This window comes from Oncorhynchus mykiss, chromosome 8 (genome assembly GCF_057628025.1).
Source record: "Oncorhynchus mykiss isolate SJ-2025 chromosome 8, ASM5762802v1, whole genome shotgun sequence".
NCBI classification, from domain to species: Eukaryota; Metazoa; Chordata; class Actinopteri; order Salmoniformes; family Salmonidae; genus Oncorhynchus; species Oncorhynchus mykiss.
The window spans coordinates 16,468,904-16,490,777 of record NC_143029.1 but is presented as its reverse complement, the minus strand read 5'-3'; the positions used below and the strand labels follow the sequence as shown (position 1 = coordinate 16,490,777).

The following is a 21,874-nucleotide window of genomic DNA, read 5'->3' as shown; positions in this document are numbered from 1 at the left end:
TAAACAATACCCAAAGGAGAGAGAAAGCAGAACATTAAACAATACCCAAAGCAGAGAGAAAGCAGAACATTAAACAATACCAAAGGAGAGAGAAAGCAGAACATTAAACAATACCCAAAGGAGAGAGAAAGCAGAACATTAAACAATACCCAAAGGAGAGAGAAAGCAGAACATTAAACAATACCCAAAGGAGAGAGAAAGCAGAACATTAAACAATACCCAAAGCAGAGAGAAAGCAGAACATTAAACAATACCCAAAGGAGAGAGAAAGCAGAACATTAAACAATACCCAAAGGAGAGAGAAAGCAGAACATTTTAATCATTAGGTATATTTGGATTCCAATCAATCTGCTTGCTTTTAATGATATAAATCATGAGTCTTTGAAAGTCTGTCAATGTGTTATATTTGCACTCCCAATGAGCTACTAAAAATACTGACTGTTCAGTTGCCATTGCTGGCGGGGCCAAGCTCAAGGGCCTGGCATACGCAGCAGTAAGTGACAAATCAGGGGACAATTGATTATTTGGAGAGAGGCAGAAACAGGATCTGGGAGCTAGCTAGAGAGGTGTTGGCTGGCTGCAAGCTCTTCCAGCCCATGGTCGTTAGTCAGCACCTCCACTGCAGAGTACAGCCACATCGCGATATTCACTAGAGGCTGGAGCTAGTCTGGCGTTAGTAGGGTGTGTGTGTTTGTTACTCATAGCACGTGTTGTGTTTAGGGTAAACACATCTGATGGACACTATGGGTTATTTCAGAATCCTAAAAGCATCTCAAAGCACATCGCGAGTAAGTAAGCGTGATTCAGGGTGTGATAGAACACCAAAGGGTTAGTCTGACTGATGAGATTTACTAGTCCTTCCTTCTCTCTCCACCCCTCCCTTCTCTCTCTCTCCACCCCTCCCTTCTCTCTCTCTCCTCCCCTCCCTTCTCTCTCTCTCCACCCCTCCCTTCTCTCTCTCTCCTCCCCTCCCTTCTCTCTCTCTCCTCCCCTCCCTTCTCTCTCCACCCCTCCCTCCCTCTCCACCCCTCCCTCCCTCTCTACCCCTCTACCCACCCCCCCTCCCACCCCCCCTCCCTCTCTCTCCACCTCTCCCTCCCTCTCTACCCACCCCTCTCTCCCTCCCTCTCTCTCTACCCACCCCTCCCTCCCTCCCTCTCCATTAAGTCCCAGAGAGCTTGAAAGAAAAGACGGTCACATGCTTCTGATTTGTCACAAAAACAAACTGTGTTAAAAGTCCAAACTAAGGGGGGCAGCTAAATCCAAGCTACAAAGAAATACATAGTCTATCCCAATGTTTTCAAAGTTAGCTAATCCAATGTAAAGATATTTTTATTAAAGCATTTATGGGATACACATCCATGTTCATAGAATTCTGAACAAACATACAGTAAGTTCTCTTCTGCACTACTAGGCTAACCAAAGTTAGTGAAAGCTCACTGGCTTGCTCCATTCTCCTTCTGCATGGATATATTCTCCTGGCCAGCCCCTATAACACAACACCAGCTAAAAGCCTTCTGCCATTTTACCTTACCACTCCACAAGTGATTCAGACATTACACTAGGGAAAAATTTACATGTTTAACAAATATTTGAGAAGTTTGTGTGGGGAACACATGTGGGTTGACATAAGACCTTAGACTACTAAGTGGGTCTGATAGGCTGTGAAGTGTAGCTAGCTAGAACAAACCAGACACAGTGGATACATCCCAAAAGGCACCCTATTCTCTACATAGTGCTCAACTTTTGACCACTGCCCTAACTGCTGGTCAAAGGTAATGCACTATGTAGGGAAAAGGGTGCCATATGGGATGCAGTCAGCCAGATCCTGCTCCCTCCTGTGGGCCATGGGGCCCTGTCGTTTGCTCTCAGCTCCCCCGTGTGGGCCATGGGGCCCTGTTGGCCCCAGCTCCCCTCCTGTGGGCCATGGGGCCCTGTCGTTTGCTCTCAGCTCCCCCGTGTGGGCCATGGGGCCCTGTCGTTTGCTCTCAGCTCCCTACTGTGGGCCATGGGGCCCTGTTGGCCCCAGCTCCCCCATGTGGGCCATGGGGCCCTGTTGGCCCCAGCTCCCCTCCTGTGGGCCATGGGGCCCTGTCGTTTGCTCTCAGCTCCCTCCTGTGGGCCATGGGGCCCTGTCGTTTGCTCTCAGCCCCCTCCTGTGGGCCAGGGGGTCCGGTTGGCCTCAGCCCACTCCTATGGGCCATGGGGCCCGGTCGGCCTCAGCACCCTCCTTTGGGCCATGGGGCCCGGTCGGTCTCAGCTCCTTCCTGTGGGCCATGGGGCCCGGTCGGCCTCAGCCCCCTCCTTTGGGCCATGGGGCCCGGTCGGCCTCAGCCCTTTCATGTGGGCCATGGGGCCCGGTCGGCCTCAGCCCCCTCCTGTGGGCTATGGGGCCCGGTTGGCCTCAGCCCCCTCCTGTGGGCCATGGGGCCTGGTTGGCCTCAGCTCCCTCCTTTGGGCTATGGGGCCCGGTTGGCCTCAGCCCCCTCCTTTGGGCCATGGGGCCCGGTTGGCCTCAGCCCTTTCATGTGGGCCATGGGGCCCGGTCGGCCTCAGCCCCCTCCTGTGGGCCATGGGGCCTGGTTGGCCTCAGCTCCCTCCTTTGGGCCATGGGGCCTGGTTGGCCTCAGCTCCCTCCTTTGGGCCATGGGGCCTGGTTGGCCTCAGCCCCCTCCTTTGGGCCATGGGGCCCGGTCGGCCTCAGCCCCCTCCTGTGGGCCATGGGGCCTGGTTGGCCTCAGCTCCCTCCTGTGGGCCATAGTGCCTGGCTGGGCCAGCAATTTAGCCCGTGTCTCAAATGGCACTCTTGTCCATCACCCTATTCCATATGTAGAGCACTACTTTGAAAGTATTAACACTATATAGGGAATAGGTTGCTTTTTGGGATGCGGCCTTAGTCTCTCCAAATAAAGAGGCACAGCAAGAGGGATTTAAAATCTCCAAGGTTGAAGAAGCCAAGGTGACATACAGTCAGTTCATTCTTTCCTGCAATGGGCCCAGACTGGCAGGATTTTATAGCACTGAGCCACGTGAGGGGACTGAAGTTTAGAGGAACGGGAGAGGGAGAGAAGGAAGGGGAGGAGGATGACGCAATGCCCCCTGAATTTAAACACGTCCCTCCCCCCTCGGTCTCTTGCTCTTTCACCGACACCAAGGCAGAGTGAAACAGTCCAGAAACTGTCAGCGTCCCAAATGGCACCCTATTCCCTTTATAGTGCAATATTTTCAACCAGGACTCACAGGGCGCCGGTCTAAAGTAGTGTACTGTATAGGGAATAGGGTGCCATTGGGGACGCAGACCCAGTCAGGAACACATTACCTAATGCTGTGGGCCACAGAGTCCGCCATTGTGGCTAAAGCTGTGAGTGTGACGTGGTGCCATGCACTGAGCAACGCCTCTCTCCTGAAGTCCCCCTACAGGGGTCTACCAGGCTGCGTATGCCGCTGCAGCTCTGAGTGGGTCGGGTGACATGGGAGCTCACCGTACACTGGCACAAACTGGCTGCCACTGGACAGAACACACATTGTGCCACATTGTGACTCCGTGTTAAGGCCCAGAACTGGCCATAACGGCCGGAGAATGGACACATCCGTTACGCGCACGCGCACACGCACACAGCTTCCTTCATAATAAAGGATCTGACAAGAGTCCCATTCTGTATGGGCCGGATGTAAACACACTAAGGGAAAAGATTGTTTGAGGACGACATTCAGCTGATGACAGAGCCACACAAGGAAGCATGAGTTACCATAGAAACTGGGTTTGGCTAACATCAAAAACTTTGTGTAACACATGATCTAGCCTAGTGAAAAAGTGAATTAACAGTGACTGGTGGCTTCTATGGGTAAGCCTACTTGATCTCAGATACTGGGGCTTCATTTTGGACCAGTGTCGGAAGTTACCCTCTGTCGGGTATCACGTATAGGGCGCCCTCTGTCGGGTATCCCGTATAGGGCGCCCGCTGCAGCTTTTCTAGAAAGAGAGCTACTTCAAAAAAGTTAAACACGCCGCAAGCTACAATTATTTTTTTCTAGCTTTCAAATAGGCACATTCTTCTCTTCTCTCCCCCTGGGTCCTAATTGTACAAGAGAAAGTAGTCTGTCAACATACTTGGTAAAAGAATGCTTAATAAACAACTAAGGGGGACCTATAAAATGTGACCCCCCTCCAAAAAATTATGTTTAATATTTTCCTAAATGATGAGTTTTATTTTCCTGGTTTTAGATTTGTTTTAGTTTTTCACTCTTAAAATAACAATTGTTCACAAAGAAAAAACAAATGGGATGTTCTGAGTCCATGTTAATGCTTAAATCATATCAGAAGACAATTATTTTTAGGTCTCGAAGAAAACAAACACATTTAGATTTTTTTGTATAATTCACTTTAATTGTGCATCTGGCCCTTTAATTGCGCACCTAATGAGTAAGGAATGTGCTGGTCTAGCGATGGTTCTGTACTGTTGCTGCTCATTTCATGGCAAAGTTTGCAAATAACAAATAATAGAAAGAAATGATATACAGTGCATTCAGAAAGTTTTCAGACCTCTTGACTTTTTCCACATTTTGTTACGTTACAGCCTTATTCTAAAATGGATTCAATTGATGGGGGAAAACAATCTACACACAATACCCAATAATGACAAAGCAAAAACACATTTTTAGAAAATGTATCAAATGTATAATAAATAAAAAACAGAAAAGTCACATTTACATAAGTATTCAGACCCTTTACTCAGTACTTTGTTGAAGCACCTTTGGCAGCGATTACAGCCTCAAGTATTCTTAGGTATAACACTACAAGCTTGGCACACCTGTATTTGGGGAGTTTCTCCCATTCTTCTCTGCATATCCTCTTATTAAGCTCTATCAGATTGGGTGGAGAGCTTTGCTGCACAGATATTTTTAGGTCTCTCCAGAGATGTTCGATCGGGTTCAAGTTCGGGCTCTGGCTGGGCCACTCAGACATTCAATGACTTGTCCCGAAGCCACTCCTGCATTGTCTTGCCGTTGTCTTTGCCTCGATCCTGTCTATTGTCCCTGTCCCTGCTGCTGAAAAACATCCCCACAGCATGATGCTGCCACTACCATGCTTCACCGTAGAGATGATGCTAGGTTTCCTCCAGACGTGACACTTGGCATTCAGGCCAAATAGTTAAATCTTGGTTTCATCAGACCAGAGAATCTTGTTTCTCATGGTCTGAGAGTCTTTAGGTGCCTTTTGGCAAACTCCAAGTGGGCTGTCATGTTCCTTTTACTGAGAAGCGGCTTCCGTCTGGCCACTCTACCATAAAGGCCTGATTGGTGGAGTGCTGCAGAAATAGTTGTCCTTCTGGAAGATTCTCCCCATCTCAACAGAGGAACTCTACAGCTCTGTCAGAGTGACCATCGGGTACTTGGTCACCTCCCTGACCAAGGCCCTTCTCGACCACCCGACCACTAGCTCTTGGTTGTTCCAAACTTCTTCCATTTATGAATGGAGGCAAGTGTGTTCTTGGGGATCTTCAATGGTGCAGACATGTTTTGGTACCCTGCCCCAGATCTATTTCTCGACGCAATCCTTTGTTGGAGCTCTACAGACAATTCCTTTGACCTCATGGCTTGGTTTTTGCTCTGACATGCACTGTCAACTGTGGGACCCTATATAGACAGGTGTGTGCCTTTCCAAATCATGTACAATTAATCAAGTTGTAGAAACATCTCAAGGATGATCAATGGAAACAGGATGCACCTGAGCTTAATTACCAGTCTCGGAATACTGAATACTTACAAACTACCGTTCAAAAGTTTGGGGTCAGTTAGAAAGGTCCTTGTTTTTGAAAGAAAAGCACATTTTTTGTCCATTTACCCCTATTTGCTATTAAAAGTGATATCAACCAGATTACTTTTTCTACTTATTCCCTAAGTTGTCTACAGCCTTTAGACGTAGTTTCACGCCTTTATGTTGAAGAATGCGTAAGTGGCCAGCTGAGGGCTCTCAGAGTGATTATTGCGTAAAAGACAGAGGTAGTCATTTTTCCTCTCGCTCCTACTGAAAAGCCAATTGTCCCGGTTGATATATTATCTAATAGATATTTGAAAAACACCTTGAGGATTGATTATAAAAAACGTTTGACATGTTTGTCGATATTATGGATATAATTTGGAATTTTTTTGGGCGTTGTCGTGACCGCTATTTCCGGTGGATTGCTCAACATAACGTGACCAACAAACGGAGGTATTTTGGGTATAAAAATAATCTTTATGGAACAAAAGGAACATTTGCTGTCTAACTGGGAGTCTCGTCAGTGAAAACATCCGAAGACCATCAAAGATAAACGGTTAATTTGATTGCTTTTCTGATTTTCGTGACCAAGCTTCCTGCTGCTAGCTGGACATAATGCTATGCTAGGCTATCGATAAACTTACACAAACGCTTGTCTTGCTTTGGCTGTAAAGCATAATTTCAAAATCTGAGATGACAGGGTGATTAACAAAAGGCTAAGCTGTGTTTCGCTATATTTCACTTGTGATTTCATGAATATGAATATTTTCTAGTAATATTTTTTGACCGTTGCGCTATGCTAATTAGTGTAGTTGATGACAATTCTCCCGGATCCAGGATGGGTAGTTCCAAGAGGTTAAAATAACATAAAATTGATCAAATACAGTTGTTAATGTTGTAAATGTCACGCCCTGACCGTAGATTGCTTTGTAGGTTTCTATTTTTTGTTTGGTCAGGGTGTGATGTGGGTGGGTATTCTATGTTATAGGTCTAGGTTGGGTATTCTATGTTATAGGTCTAGGTTTTCTTTTTCTATGTGTTTGGCCTGGTATGGTTCTCAATCAGAGGCAGCTATCGTTGTCTCTGATTGAGAGCCATACTTAGGTAGCCTGTTTTCCCATTTTGAGTTGTGGGTGATTATTTTCTGGTTAGTGTTTGTTGCACCTGTCAGAACTGTTGGGTTATGGTTTTGTTGTTTTTGTTCGTGTATTCATTCTGGATTAAAAGTATTATGGATACGTACCACGCTGCACTTTGGTCCTCCTCTCCTTCCACCAATGAAAATCGTTACAGTAAATGACTATTGTAGCTAGAAACGACTGATTTTTTAAACTGGAATATCTATATAGGCGTACAGAGGCCCATTATCAGCAACCATCACTCCTGTGTTCCAATGGCACATTGTTAGCTAATCCAAGTTTATCATTTTAAAAGGCTAATTGATCATTAGAAAACCCTTTTGCAATTATGTTAACATAGCTGAAAACTGTTGTTCTGATTGAAGAAGCAATAAAACTGGCCTTCTTTAGACTAGTTGAGTATCTAGAGCATCAGCATTTGTGGGTTCAATTACAGGCTCAAAATGGCCAGAAACAAAGACCTTCCTTCTGAAACTCGTCAGTCTATTCTTCTTCTGAGAAATGAAGGCTATTCCATGAGAGAAATTGCCAAGAAACTGAAGATCTTGTACAACACTCCCATCACGGAACAGCACAAACTGGCACTAACCAGAATAGAAAGAGTGGGAGGCCCCGGTGCACAATTGAGCAAGAAGACAAGTACATTAGTGTGTCTAGTTTGAGAAACAGACGCCTCAAGTCCTCAACTGGCAGATTCATTAAATAGTATCCGCAAAACACCCGTCTCAACTTCAACAGTGAAGAGGCGACTCCGGGAAGCTGGCATTCTAAGCAGAGTTCCTCTGTCCAGTGTTTGTGTTGTTTTGCCCACCTTAATCCTTTCTTTTTATTGGCTAGTCTGAGATATGTATTTTTCTTTGCAACTCTGCCTAGAAGGCCAGCATCGGGGTCGCCTCTTCACTGTTGAGATGGGTGTTTTGCGGGTACTATTTAACGAAGCTGCCAGTTGAGGACTTGAGGCATCTGTTTCTCAAACTAGACACTCTAATGTACTTGTCCTCTTGCTCAGTTGTGCACCGAGGCCTCCCACTCCTCTGTCTATTGTGGTTAGAGACAATCTGAATCTAGTTGGTGATCCCTGATCTGCAGGGTACCATCTGCAGGGTACCATCTGTAGCCCTCAAACGCAACTCTGGTCCTCGAAAACCAGTTCCACTACTTTTTTTCATTGTTCCCCCTCTAATCAGGGACTGATTTAGGTTGGAATTAATTATTAGGTAGAACAGTAAACCCTCAGGTTCCGGACTTCGTAGGGCACTTCGTTGAGCACCCTTGATCTATACGGTACCATCTAAAAACTAACTCTTGCAGTTTTTAAAGTAGATATTTCACTGGTGGCCTCCACACCACACCATTATGTCAATTCTCTGGGTGGAAAATATTACAGTGATCATAGACGTCTGTTTTTGAACATGCGTGTGTGATCACCCACCTTTTGCCCCTGTTTCAGCGGCTCGATGGTCAAACTGTCTGCTCCTATGTCCACTATGGTCCCCAGCTGGAACCCATCTCCTGGGTGGGGCGCCCACACCGGCTTCCCATCCTCCATGACACTACAAGACAAGAGGACAGACACAGGGGGCCATTAGAGGCTGGTTCCTTTCCTAAAGTCATCAAAACAGTTATCACATTTAATTCACACTTTAAAAAAATTCCTTTATCCCCAAGGGGCAATTAGCCTACAAAGTTATTCCAAAATATACAGGCTAGCACTACACATATGAAGACAATAGATCAAGCAAAACTGTGTATGGAATGGCTAATACTCACTCCCAGTATGCTTTAAAATTGAATAGCCTATATTTCTAAATCCTATTTTCAAGGTGTTTGCTTAATTTCACTGGCACTAGACTTATACCCAAATGGCACCCTATTCCCTTTATAGTGAACTACTTTTTCCCAGGGCATTTGGGGTGCACACTAATTGTAGAGTATTTGTAGCCTACTCTAAGCAGATGAGCAGCACACCAGAAGATTCAGGTTAAACACATTCTCCTGGGCCTTGCTGTGGCCAGGTCTCCAATAATCATGTTGTTGAGTCCAACCACCAGCTGATCCTGTTACTGTGGTGAGATTACAATACAGTAGAATGAGCAGCCTAACAGCCCCTCAGGGAAATCTGCAGTCACCCCAGGCTGTTGTGTTGTGATCCATAAAAAACACATAGCCTAAAGGGGTGACAGACAGGCCACAAACTACTTCAATGTGTAGGCCTAAGTCTGGGCCAAAACAACTCTGACGTAAGACCCCATAGAGCAGCGTTTCCCAAACTCGGTCCTGGGGACCCCAAGGGAAGCATGTTTAGTTGTTTTGCCCTAGAACTAAACAATATTTTGTTCTTGCTTGATACCGTAAGAAAGCCCAAGTCAGCTATACCTGCGCCAAAACTCTGCTACTTGTCCATCCTATAGCTTGTTCTCCATCTTCTTTTGAAATAGTGAGCCAACATGATTTCAGCACTTTTATTTCCCTGACTGATCAAAACTAGCTTTCTCATGCTCTCTTGTTTCTCTGTATCAGACATATAGTGAGCAATATGTTAGGAACATTAAATCAGAATATAAATCGCAGTATCAAATCGCAATACATATCGTATCGGCACCTAAGTATTGGGATAATATCGTTACTTAAGGAGCCTTGCAATTCTCAGCAGTAACATTAGCGGCACACTGGAGGCGGATGCCCACATTTAAGTTTCTCCAATTCAGAGTTTGTTCCAGATAGAGGTCTGTTGACCAAGAATTGAGACACAAATCTGTAGAGTTTGTCCAGGTCCCAGGACCTTAGGGTGTCCAGACTCCTAGACCTTAGTGCTGCTTTTGACACCATCGATCACCACATTCTTTTGGAAAGATTGGAAACCCAAATTGGTCTACACGGACAAGTTCTGGCCTGGGTTAGATCTTATCTGTCGGAAAGATATCAGTTTGTCTCTGTGGATGGTTTGTCCTCTGACAAATCAACTGTAAGTTTCAGTGTTAATTAATTAAAAGCAAACAAACTCAATGAGTGAAATGGTCAGACTAAGCCTAGTTTGTTCAGCATCTCCACAGGGGTTTTCCCTCTTGTGAAACAATGGAATAGCTAGGACCTGATCAACTTGGCACTGACAATGAGCCTTAGTCCAGAATTGACAAACTAATAGGCCTGGTTGTGTTTAGCTGCTTTCACATCTAAGGGGTGTGCTGATCCTATTAACCTACTAAAAAGGGTGAGATCATAAATAATAATGGAACATATGTTCTTGTTATAAGCAGAGGAACACTAGTAAAGCCAACCAAATGATGTCTAGGCCTATTCACAATGTTACTGGCCACAACAACAAACGATACAACTAGCCTACATGGGTGCTTGCCTGCAATCTTAAAGTTATTTTGGGCTGGTAATCAAATTGGAAAACTTCCTTAAGCTGGAGAGTTTTGAATGTGGACTGTCAATCATAATAACCTCTATAACAATTCAGCACTGTGCCAAGAGCTGACTGGGTCTTTGCTTTTCACATCATCCTAAAATAAGTCAAATTCAATAATACCCAAAATATCACATCATCCATTCAAACACGGAACTCTCCATGCCTCAGCAGCATAGAAGGCTCTAACTAAGATTCCAGGAATGTCCCTTTATTCAATCAGGTGTAGCAAAGCATAGGTCAAAGGTTGCTAGTAACTTATTGGCTGGGTTGTAAAAATCACCTGCCAATGTAAGTACTACACATCACATCCTCATTCTGAAGTGTAATTCCATCTGAATATACTATCAAATCAAAGTTTATTGGTCACATACACAGACTTGCAGATGGTATTGCAGGTGCAGCGAAATGCTTGTGTTTCTAGTTCCAACAGTGCAGTAATACAAAACGATACACACATGATCCAAAAAGTAAAAATCAAGAAATTAAGAAATTTCAGACGAGCAACATCAGAGAGCATTAGTGAGGTTGGGCACTGATGCTGGCCGATTAGGCTTGGCTCTGTGGTAGTGAAACTCATGCAAAACTCATGACTCCAATATTAGCAGGCAGTGTTTAGACTGTCCACTTTGAAGTGCTAAGACAGAGTGGCTATATAAGGAATGGAACATATATGAACAGGGCCTGCTACCATTATAACCTATACAGCTGTCAGATGTGGGCGTTAACAAGCAAGAACTGAGATGGAAAGATAATGGTGGAGAAAGGTCAATAGGAGTTATTTTTGTATAGAGGGAGGGGATTCTATACGTAATGCAAAGATGGGAGAACTATAAGGCAAATAGGAGTTGTTCATGTACATACAAGGAGTGCACTCATATGTGCAATGTAAAGACGGGAAAAACTATAAAGTCAGAACTCTGTAATTAGAGAATTAGAGAATTTTGTATTTTCCATGGAAGGGCTCGGCTCTGTTACGTTTGTAATAAAGTCTAAATTGAATTCACAACTTCCGGTATCTGTGCAAATATTTGACTCAAGATTTTCCACAACAGCTCGCAGCGTTCCAATTCATCCCAATGGTGTTCGATGGGGTTGAAGTTAGGACTCCAGGCCAGTCAAGTTCTTCAACACATCTCGACAAACCATTTCTGCATGGACCTCGCTTTGTGCATGGGGACATTGTCATGCTGAAACAGGAAGGGGCCTTCCCTAAACTGTTGGCACAAAGTTGGAAGCACAGAATCGTCTAGAATGTAATTGTATGCTGTAGCGTTAAGATTTCCCTTCACTGGAACTAAGGGACCTAGCCCGAACCATGAAAAACAGCCCCAGACCTTTATTCCAACTTTACAGATGACACTATGTATTGGGGAAGGTAGCGTTCTCCTGGCATCAGCCAAACCCAGAATTGTCCGTCAGACTACCAAATGGGGAAGTGTGATTCATCACTCCAGAGAATGTGTTTCCACTCCTCCAATGGTGTCCAATGGTGGCGAGCTTTACACCACTCCAGCCGAAGCTTGGCATTGCGCATGGTGATCTTAGGCTTGTGTGCGGCTGCTCGGCCATGGAAACCTATTTCATGAAGCTACTGACGAACAGTTTTTGTGCTGACGTTGCTTCCAGAAGCAGTTTGGAACTCTGTAGTGAGTGTTGCAACCGAGGACAGACGATCTTTACGTGCTACGTCACTCGGCGGTCCCGTTCTATGAGCTTGTGTGGCCCACCATATCACGGCATGAAAGTTGTTGCTCCTAGACGTTTCTACTTCACAATAACAGTACTTACAGTTGACCCGAGGAGCTCTAGCAGGGCATAAATTTGACGAACTCACTTGTTGGAAAGGTGGCATCCTATGACGGTGCTACATTGAAAGTCACTGAGCTCTTAAGTAAGGCCAGTCTACTGCCAATGTTTGTCTATGGAGATTGCATGGCAGTGGAATACTTTTGACACCTTGTAGAGTCCATGCACTAACAAATTGAGGCTGTTCTGAGGGCAAAAGGAGTTCAACTCAATATCAGGAAGGTGTTCTTAATGTTTTGTACACTCAGAATATAATGGTGTGTATAGACAGCATGAACGCTATATGAATAGAAAACTAGAATACAGTGTATACATGTGAAGTGATCAAACAGTATGAACATTATTAAAAGTGACCAGTGTTTAATGACTATGTAGACAGGGCAGCAGTCTCTAAGGTGCAGGATAGCGTACCGGGTGGTAGCCAGCTACTAACAGTGACTAAGGTTCAGGGTAGGGTACTGGGCGGAGGTCGCTAGTGGTGACTAGGAGGCCGGCGGAGGCTGGCTAGCAGCTAGTGGTGACTGTTTACTAGGTATTCTCTATTATCTGTCCATAATATCTCGCTACACCTGGCCAATAACTGTACGGCACATGGCTAACGTCACTCTGACCAGTCTCTATTGAGGAGTGGGAAGTATTCCCAATACTAAGACACGTGACATCAGCACTGTTGATGTAGGATTATTTGAATTAGTGTGTCAAAGCGTCATTCCTGAAAACACATCAGGATCAGTGGAGGCTGCTGAGGGGAGAACAGCTCATAATAATGTCTGGAACGGAGCCAAATGGAATGGCATCAAACCATGTGTTTGACATATTTGATGCCACTCCTCCCCAATTAAGGTGCCACCAACCTCCTGTGGATCAGGATATGAGGTCAATACTCAAAATCCCTCCTGGCTTCCTGATGACACACGTTCACGGGTCGCTTATCAGATTAACCCAGTTAAATATTACTTTAGGACATTTCCATTCCGTCATTCAAGGTGTGGTGGTGGTCTTAGTTCAGTAGAAACTGAATGCAATCCAGCTTGCCTTTCAAGATGACTAGAATAACTACTATTACTAGGCCATAAGTAAATATTTGGATGCAAACAAACGGTGTGCCCACCCACAATTAAAGTAGTAGCCTACTCTATTCACATTATCCAAATGTGTTACTAGAACTTCCTTGGCGAGCCATGCAGAGCAGAACAAAGAGAGGCAAGACCGATCGTGAAAACCACCCACAGCAGCCAACACTCTGCATCTGAACATCTGACAGTGTAGCTTCAACTCAAACCCCATTTTATCTGTCACATACACATACAGTGGGGCAAACAAGTATTTAGTCAGCCACCAATTGTGCTAGTTCTCCCACTTAAAAAGATGAGAGGCCTATAATTTTCATCATAGGTACACTTCAACTATGACAGACAAAATGAAAAAAAAAATCCAGAAAATCACATCAGTGATGTGTATGGCGAGGGACTTGAAGCTTCCACCTTCTCCACTGCGGCCCCGTCGATGTGGATAGGGGCGTGCTCCCTCTGCTGTTTCCTGAAGTCCACCATCAAATCAAACAGTGAAATGCTTACTTACGAGCCCCCAACCGACAGTGCAGTTAAAAAAAAAAATACGGATAAGAATAAGAGATAAAAGTAACAAGTAATTAAAGAGGAGCAGTAAAAAATAACAATATATACAGGGGGGTGGCGGTTCAGCGTCAATATATACAGGGGGGTGGCGGTTCAGAGTCAATATATACAGGGGCGTGCCGGTACAGAGTCAATGTGCGGAGGCACCGGTTAGTTGAGGTAGTACGTACATGTAGGTAGAGTTAATTAATGTGACTATGCATAGATGACAACAGAGAGTGGTAGTGGTGTGGAGAGGGGCTTCACACCACTGCCACAATCAGCTCCTTTGTTTTGTTGAAGTTGAGTGAGAATTTATTTTCCTGGCACCACTCTCCCAGGGCCCTCACCTCCTCCCTGTAGTCTGTCTCGTCATTGTTGGTAATCAGGCCTACTAATATTGTGTCATCTGCAAACTTGATGATTGAATTGTAAACGTGCGTGGCCACGCAGTCATGGGTGAACAGGGAGTACAGGAGTGGGCTGAGCACACACCCTTGTGTTGCCCCTATGTTGAGGATCAGCGAAGTGGAGGTGTTGTTTTCTACCTTCACCACCTGGGGGCGGCCCGTCAGGAAATCCAGGACCCAGTTGCACAGGGCGGGGTTTGGACTCAGGGCCCCGAGCTTAATGGTGAGCTTGGAGGGTACTAAGGTTTGAATGCTGAGCTATAGTCAATGAACAGCATTCTTACATAGGTATTCCCATTGTCCAGATGGGATAGGGCAGTGTGCAGTGCGATGGCGATAGCATCATCTGTGGATCTATTGGGGCGGTAAGCAAATTGAAGTGGATCTAGGGTGTCAGGTAAGGTAGAGGTGATATGATCCTTAACTAGCCTCTCAATGACTTCATGATGACGTGGGGCAATAGTAATTTAGTTCAGTTACCTTTGCTTTCTTGGGTCGAGGAACAATGGTGGACATCTTGACGCAAGTGGGGACAGCAGACTGGGATAGGGAGAGATTGAATATGTCCGTAAACACCCCACCCAGCAGGTCTGCGTACGCTCTGATGACGCGGCTATGGATGCCGTCTGGACCGGCAGCCTTGCGAGGGTTAACACGCTTAAATGTCTTACTCGGAGAAGGAGTCCTTGGTAGCGGGCCGCGTCGGTGGCACTGTGCTATCCTCAAAGCAGGTGAAGGTGTTTAGCTTGTCCAGAAGTAAGACGGTGTCCGACATGGCTGGTTTTCCCTTTGTAGTCCGTGATTGTCTGTAGGCCCTGCCACATACGTCTGGTGTCTGAGCCGTTGAATTGCGACTCCACTTTGTCTCTGTACTGATGCTTTGCCTGTTTGATTGCCTTACGGCAGGAATAACTACACTGTTTGTATTCAAACATATTCACAGTCACCTTGCCAAGGTTAAATAAGGAGGTTCGCACTTTTAGTTTCGCGTAAATTCTTCCATCTATCCACGGTTTCTGGTTTGGGTAGGTTTTAATAGTCAGAGGTTACAACATCTCCTATACACTTCCTGATGAACTCAGTCACCGCATCCATGTATTTGTCGATGTTATTCTCTGAGGCTACCTGGAACATATCCCAGTCCGCATGATCTTGAAGCATGGATTCCGATTGGTCAGACCAGCGTTGAATAGACCTTAACAGAAAGTACCCGTGCTGAGTTTGTGCCTAAAGGAAGGGAGGAGCAAAATGGAGTCATGATCAGGGAGGGCAGGGCATTTCAAAAAGTTGAGTAGTAGTGGTCTAATGTTTTCCCAGCGCGAGAGCTACAGTCAATGTGTTGGTAGAACTTCAGTAGTGTTTTCCTCAGATTTGCTTTGTTAAAATCCCCAGCTACAATAAATGCGGCCTCAGGATATGTGGTTTCCAGTTTGCATCCAGTGTAGTTCTTTGAGGGCCACCGTGGTATTGGCTTGAGGGGGACAATACACAGTTGTGACTATAACCGAAGATAATTCTCTTCGGAGGTAATATGGTTGGCATTTGATTGTGAGGTATTCTAGGTCGGGTGAACAAAAGGACTTGAGTTTCTGTATGTTATCACAATCACACCATGAGTAGCTAATCATGAAACAAATACCCCCACCTTTTCTCTTCCCTGGAGAGTTCTTTATTCCTGTCTGCGCAATGTACTGAGAACCCAGCTTGTTGTATGGACGGGGACAATATATTCCGAGAGATCCATGTTTCAGTGAAACAGTATGTTACAATCCCTGATGTCGCTATGGAAGGAGATCCTCCCCCGAGCTCATCTACTTTATTATCTAGAGACTGAACATTAGCAAGTAATATACTCGGTGGTGGATGGTGTGCACAACACCTGAGTCGGACTAGAAATCCATTCCGAATACCTCTTCTCCGCCTGCAGTGTTTTGGAGCAGCCTCTGGATGAAGTTAAATTGCACTGGTGGGTACGAACAAAGGATCCAATTCTGGAAAGTCGTATTCCTGGTCATAATGATGGTGAGTTACCTCTGCTCTGATATCCCCAAAGTTATTTCCAGCTGTATGTAATAAAAATAATTTCAAAAACAAGGCAAATAATGTAAGAAATAACACACACAAAAAAAATACTGCAAAGTTTCTTAGGAGCTAGAAGCAGAGCTGCCTTACATCTTACTATAGAATTATTGAAGGTTCAACGTTCACCGAAAAGGCCTGAAAATACACATAGGCCCAAGTGTTCACAAACAGAATTGCTGTCACATTCTAGCTAGTAGCCTAAGTCACAATAGCAAAGATCTGTATTTGTCAGAGAGTCCCTATACAGGGCTACCTGGCATACAGAATGCATGCTGATTATCATATTAAATATCCATTAGTGTGTAAAACTAAAGACAGAGATGCTAATTGAACAGATTTCACATATGGCTTGCCTACCGTTCCTTCCTCCTGATAACTCAGGGGAGGGGACAGTAAGCACATTTGCGTCCCAAATGGAACCCTATTCCCTATATAGCGCATAATATTTTGACCAGAGCCCAATAGCCCTATACAGAAAATATATGGTGGTTTATATGATGTTAATACAGTAATACAGAATCACGCCTGATTATGCGATAACCACATGCCATTCTGGAGAGAGTAGGCTAGGAGTTGCTACTTCTCTTGATCCAGGCAATCAACTCAAAGATTGCCACTTTTGAGGCACTTTAGGTGTGCCAGTCAATCTTCACAACTCACACTATTGCTCAATAACTAATGTAGGCACTATAGCACATCTGATATAGTTTGAGCAATGTGCATTTGAAGGAAATGTGTTTCCAATCACTGGGCAGAGGAAAGGGCACATACATTTGTTTGATTGGCCTTGTGACAAGGGCCATAATCCCAAATGGCACCCTATTCTCTATGTAGTGTACTGTATAGGGAATAGGATACCATTTAGGACTCAGCCAAGGTCCTGCTGTGATGTATTGCTACTGTACATGGTAACTCCAGCTCAGTGCCCAGCCAAATGCCTGGGAAACATAGAAGCCATTTTCACCGGAAAGGGATTTTTTTTGCGTGACGTGCTGGCTGAGCACACCTGGCCTTTACAACGCTGCGTAGCAAGGAGGTATTTGCTTAATAGCTCACGTACCACATCTTTTGCAATTTACATATGCAAAGAAATTTGACTATGAAGACATCAAGGCTCGTCGTTTGTTCTGACATGCAGCAGAACTTGAGCAATGCACAATGCTTTGTTTGTTACCATTTTTGTAGTTTTTTATTTCACCTCTATTTAACCAGGTAGGCCAGTTGAGAACAAGTTCTCATTTACAACTGCGACCTGGCCAAGATAAAGCAAAGCAGTGCAACAAAATCAACAACACACATGGGATAAACAAACGTACAGTCAATCTATGATGTAGTGTGTGCAAATGTAGCAGAATTAGGAAGGTAAGGCAAAAAATAATTACAATTTAGCATTAACACTGGAGTGATAGATGTGCAGATGATGATATGCAAGTAAGAGATACTGGGGTGCAAAAGTAAATAACATACTAGTGATATAATAATAACGTACTCGATGAATACAACATAGAAAGCATGGAACATAGTGGGACCTGGAAAGGGTTGACTTGTTGTTTGTTTAATGGTACATTGTTGTTTGTTTAATGGTACATAGTGGGACCTGGGAAGGGTTGATTTGTTGTTCCTTGAATGGAACATAGTGGGACCTGGGAAGGGTTGATTTGTTGTTCCTTGAATGGAACATAGTGGGACCTGGGAAGGGTTGATGTGTTGTTCCTTTACCTTAGGGAGTAGCCAATCTAAAAGTATTGTACAGCAGCAACAACATGGACTACTTGATGCAGAGCTAAAGCTAACCCAGCATAACCAACCAGTTGCATCAGAGAGTGTAGTGTAGTGTGATTGGGGATCATGGTGCCAGCTGCCCCAGAGTGAGTCTGTTTCTAATTTTTTCTCTCTCACTCCACAATCTGACAAACTGCTGAAGGGAAATATGTGAAGAGAACAGTTTAGAGAGGACGACACGAAGGCCAAGCGGTGGGAGTGTCTATGTGTGGTGGCTGGGAGGGTCAGGATATTTCAGCGAAGACAGTAAACCAAATGGTATTAATATCGATGTTCAGACCAATAGCAGCTGCTGGTTTAAGTGTATTGGATGTTTCTGAAGAGGATTAGGAGGGAAAGGCAGACTGTATCCTATCTATTCTAAAGAAAGCCACTGCTTCCCCAGCAGAGGATGTCAAATCAAAATAGTTGAGAGGCAGCGTTTAAATGGGTTGTGAGTTATGCCACGGCTGGGACAAACAGAGGATTGTAATAGCGGTGTTCGGGACTGTCTGCCACACACTGACAGCTCACTGTCATAGTAAAGGAAAGTCTCGTGGTGAAGAGTGAAAGAAAACCTTGTGATATGTTTAGAAACAATGGGCCCAGAGGCAGCACTGAAGAAGAACTAAACTCCAAAGAGCTGAGCCTTCAAAGCCTTTTGAATCTGCTTCAGTCCCTTTCAAGTACTATGACAGTCAGTATTTTTAGCTTATGCTTAGTTCTATAAATATAGCATATTAACAGAATTAACTAGCATTTCCTGTCCCGCATCCTGTCTACTCATAACGACAGATTATCATGCAAATATTCAAAAATCTGCATGAAGAAAATATGTACATTGTTTTCCACCCAAAAAAATAAATGATCACTAAAAATCAGTACGTGACCTAGCCCACACAAAACACACTTTTTCATGTACCAAATAAAAATACAAAATTAAATGTGATTCCATCATATTTTCAACTCTGAATTGATAGTTTTGTCACAAAAACTGTTGTGTTAAATAACAAATGTGCCTAGTCTGGTCTTGACACCTGCACTCTAACCAACAGCTGGCAGATACAGTGCAGATAGGCTGTGAGGGTAGGCTAGTTTACATGAGATTATTATGGTTAATGTCAAATGGCAGTCAAGCATCGATCATGTCACCAGAATAAGACCCTTGATATTTATTGGAAAGTAGCATCGTTACTGTTCACTTTCACCACCCGGTGAAGTTCATCATAATTTATTTAATCTGTAGCCTAATAAACGGAATGGTTTCCTGAATCATCGTCGTCGTTGATGAAGGACCACACACCATATCATAGCGTAACTTCAAGATTACTTCGATATGATGGTTATTATATCAATATTTACGCATAAAGGCATTTCCACCACCATCTCTCGCATAATTCATTTTAGACACAAAAAGATTCCACCATGTCAAACGAACAAATTCCCTGTTGGCATTCATAAAATTGTACCGAAGCGTCCTGTTTTCAATCATTGCTGTTGTGATTTTATACGGTATGACTTTGGATGATGGTTATTTATAGAACATCTGATAAGTAATAACTACAGCCTGCAAAATGTAATGAGTGAGTTTAAAACGGGAGGGGCCTACTCCACAGACTAGTACTGTAGTGTACTTTAATGCCATATATCATGCTAAGTAAGTAGTACTTGCATCATGGAGTCAGAATCAGTTGGAGTTAGTTTGTCGAGACATGACTTGTGTCCCAGAGGGAGACTGACTATAAGATTATGGCTTCCCTGCCCTGAAGGGTGTGTCAGTTAGGCCTAGGATATGGTCTGTACACCACAATTGTAACTGTCAGTTTTGCGAGTGAGGATTATCCTACTACAAGCTTATTGATTTAAGTTAAGTTAACACCTTACGGACACGTTATAAATATGTATTGCCATTAAATTTTCACTGTCATACTCACACAACAGATGTTCATTTTTCTCCTCAGTCAGGGTTGCATCCATAGAAATAGAATGAGTAGAATGGGATTGGAACCTCTGACATCACAATTTGACTGGTATACTCATTCTAACTCTAGGGTTCTGTGATGGTAACTCTGTGATGGTTTCTGCCACAAAGGGGGTTCCTGACTACAGGTCAGAAATAGGGCCTTCATCCATGCCCTGTTAACTGGAGCTGACAGAGGCTCAGCAGTAGTAGGTTTCCTGATCCTGGTGCCAGCCAGTCTGGTCTAGGAAGGTAAAGCCTACTAGGGTCGTGTTAGTGAGCAGTGGCCACCAGACGTGAGTAAACGGTTTGAAAGACAGGAGGTAGCCAACAACAGCACCTGAACATGGCCTGTATGACTGCTCATGTTTTCCATTCAACAACATTTCTCCAGTTTGTGTGCCAGGTGGGTGAATGTGACCCAGTATGTGACTATACAAAAGCTGAGGCATCACTCTCCTGCAGCCAAGTCTTGCCCAAACTAGGAGTAAAAGGATCAGCAGATTACCAGCTTGTTGCTATTGAAGTGGACAGGAATCCCTTCCCTTCTGTTCCTAGAGACTCCATTGTGTAAACTCCCTCCCAGTTCAGTGAACTTGGTTTTGATGAGGTCGGCAGACGCGGTGAATCCAAAGTATAACTTCAACCTACAACCCTGTTACACAGCTTAAAGATTGACAAGAATCCTCTTCTTCAAGTCGAAGTCGAATGCCAATAAACTGTTTTCAGAGGGACTCTGCCACTTAAGATAAACATAGGACAAATTATACAGGTCCTGTGGGAAACTTGGCATATGTATCGCATCGATTCCTTCCTATAGGCCTTATTCCTATTTCATACAGTTGTTTATACAGTTGAAGTCGGAAGTTTACATACACTTAGGTTGGAATCATTAAAACTTGTTTTTCAAATACTTCACAAATTTCTTGTTAACAAACTATAGTTTTGGCAGGTCGGTTAGGACATCTACTTTGTGCATGACAAGTAATTTTTCCAACGATTGTTTACAGGCAGATTATTTCACTGTATCACAATTACAGTGGGTCAGAAGTTAACATACACTAAGTTGACTGTGCCTTTAAACAGCCTGGAAAATTCCAGAAAATGTCATGGCTTTAGAAGCTTCTGATAGGCTAATTGACATAATTGGAGTCAATTGGAGGTGTACCTGTGGATGTATTTCAAGGCCTACCTTCAAACTCAGTACCTCTTTGCTTGACATCATGGGAAAATCAAAAGAAATCCGCCAAGCCCTCAGAAAAATAATTGTAGACCTCCACAAGTTTGGTTCATCCTTGGGAGCAAGGATAGAAAATATGAGGGCAGAACTGAAAAAAGCATGTGCGAGCAACGAGGCCTACAAACCTGACTCAGTTACACCAGCTCTGTCAGGAGGAATGTGGGAAGCTTGTGGAAGGCTACCCGAAACGTTTGACCCAAGTTAAACAATTTAAACAAATACTAATTGAATGTATGTAAACTTCTGACCCACTGGGAATGTGATGAAAGAAATAAAATATTAAATAAATCACTCTCTCTACTATTATTCTGACATTTCACATTTTTTAAATAAAGTAGTGATCCTAACTGACCTAAGACAGGGAATTTTTACTAGGATTAAATATCAGGAATTGTGAAAAACGGAGTTTAAATGTTAAATGTATTTGGCTAAGGTGTATGTAAACTTCCAATTTCAACTGTAAGTGCAGTTCATACGCAACATTGATTATCATCCTAATTTAATTTATCTTTAAACCACAAAAAATTGTAGCCCCTAATGAATTGAGCACCATTTCAGGCTAAGCATAGAGAAGTGTTCTCAAACTAGGATCCGTGGAGGTACTGCAGGTGGTCCGATCTCTCTCTCACACACACACACACACACACAAGGGTTTATCTGTATATTTTTTGTAACTATTTTCTACAT

At 44.0% G+C, this 21,874-nt stretch overlaps 1 protein-coding gene across 12 annotated transcripts in view; it reads right to left on the bottom strand.

The window, feature by feature from the left end:
• LOC110529476 (unconventional myosin-VI) overlaps nt 1-21,874 on the bottom strand; it is a 125,400-nt gene that overhangs the window by 82,075 nt on the left and 21,451 nt on the right. For all 12 annotated transcript variants that reach the window (XM_036984870.2, XM_090242660.1, XM_090242661.1 and 9 more), the window contains exon 2: nt 8,333-8,453. In XM_036984870.2, coding sequence (XP_036840765.1) covers nt 8,333-8,449 — 117 coding nt within the window. In that variant the 5' untranslated portion in view covers nt 8,450-8,453. The remainder of the gene's footprint in view (nt 1-8,332; nt 8,454-21,874) is intronic.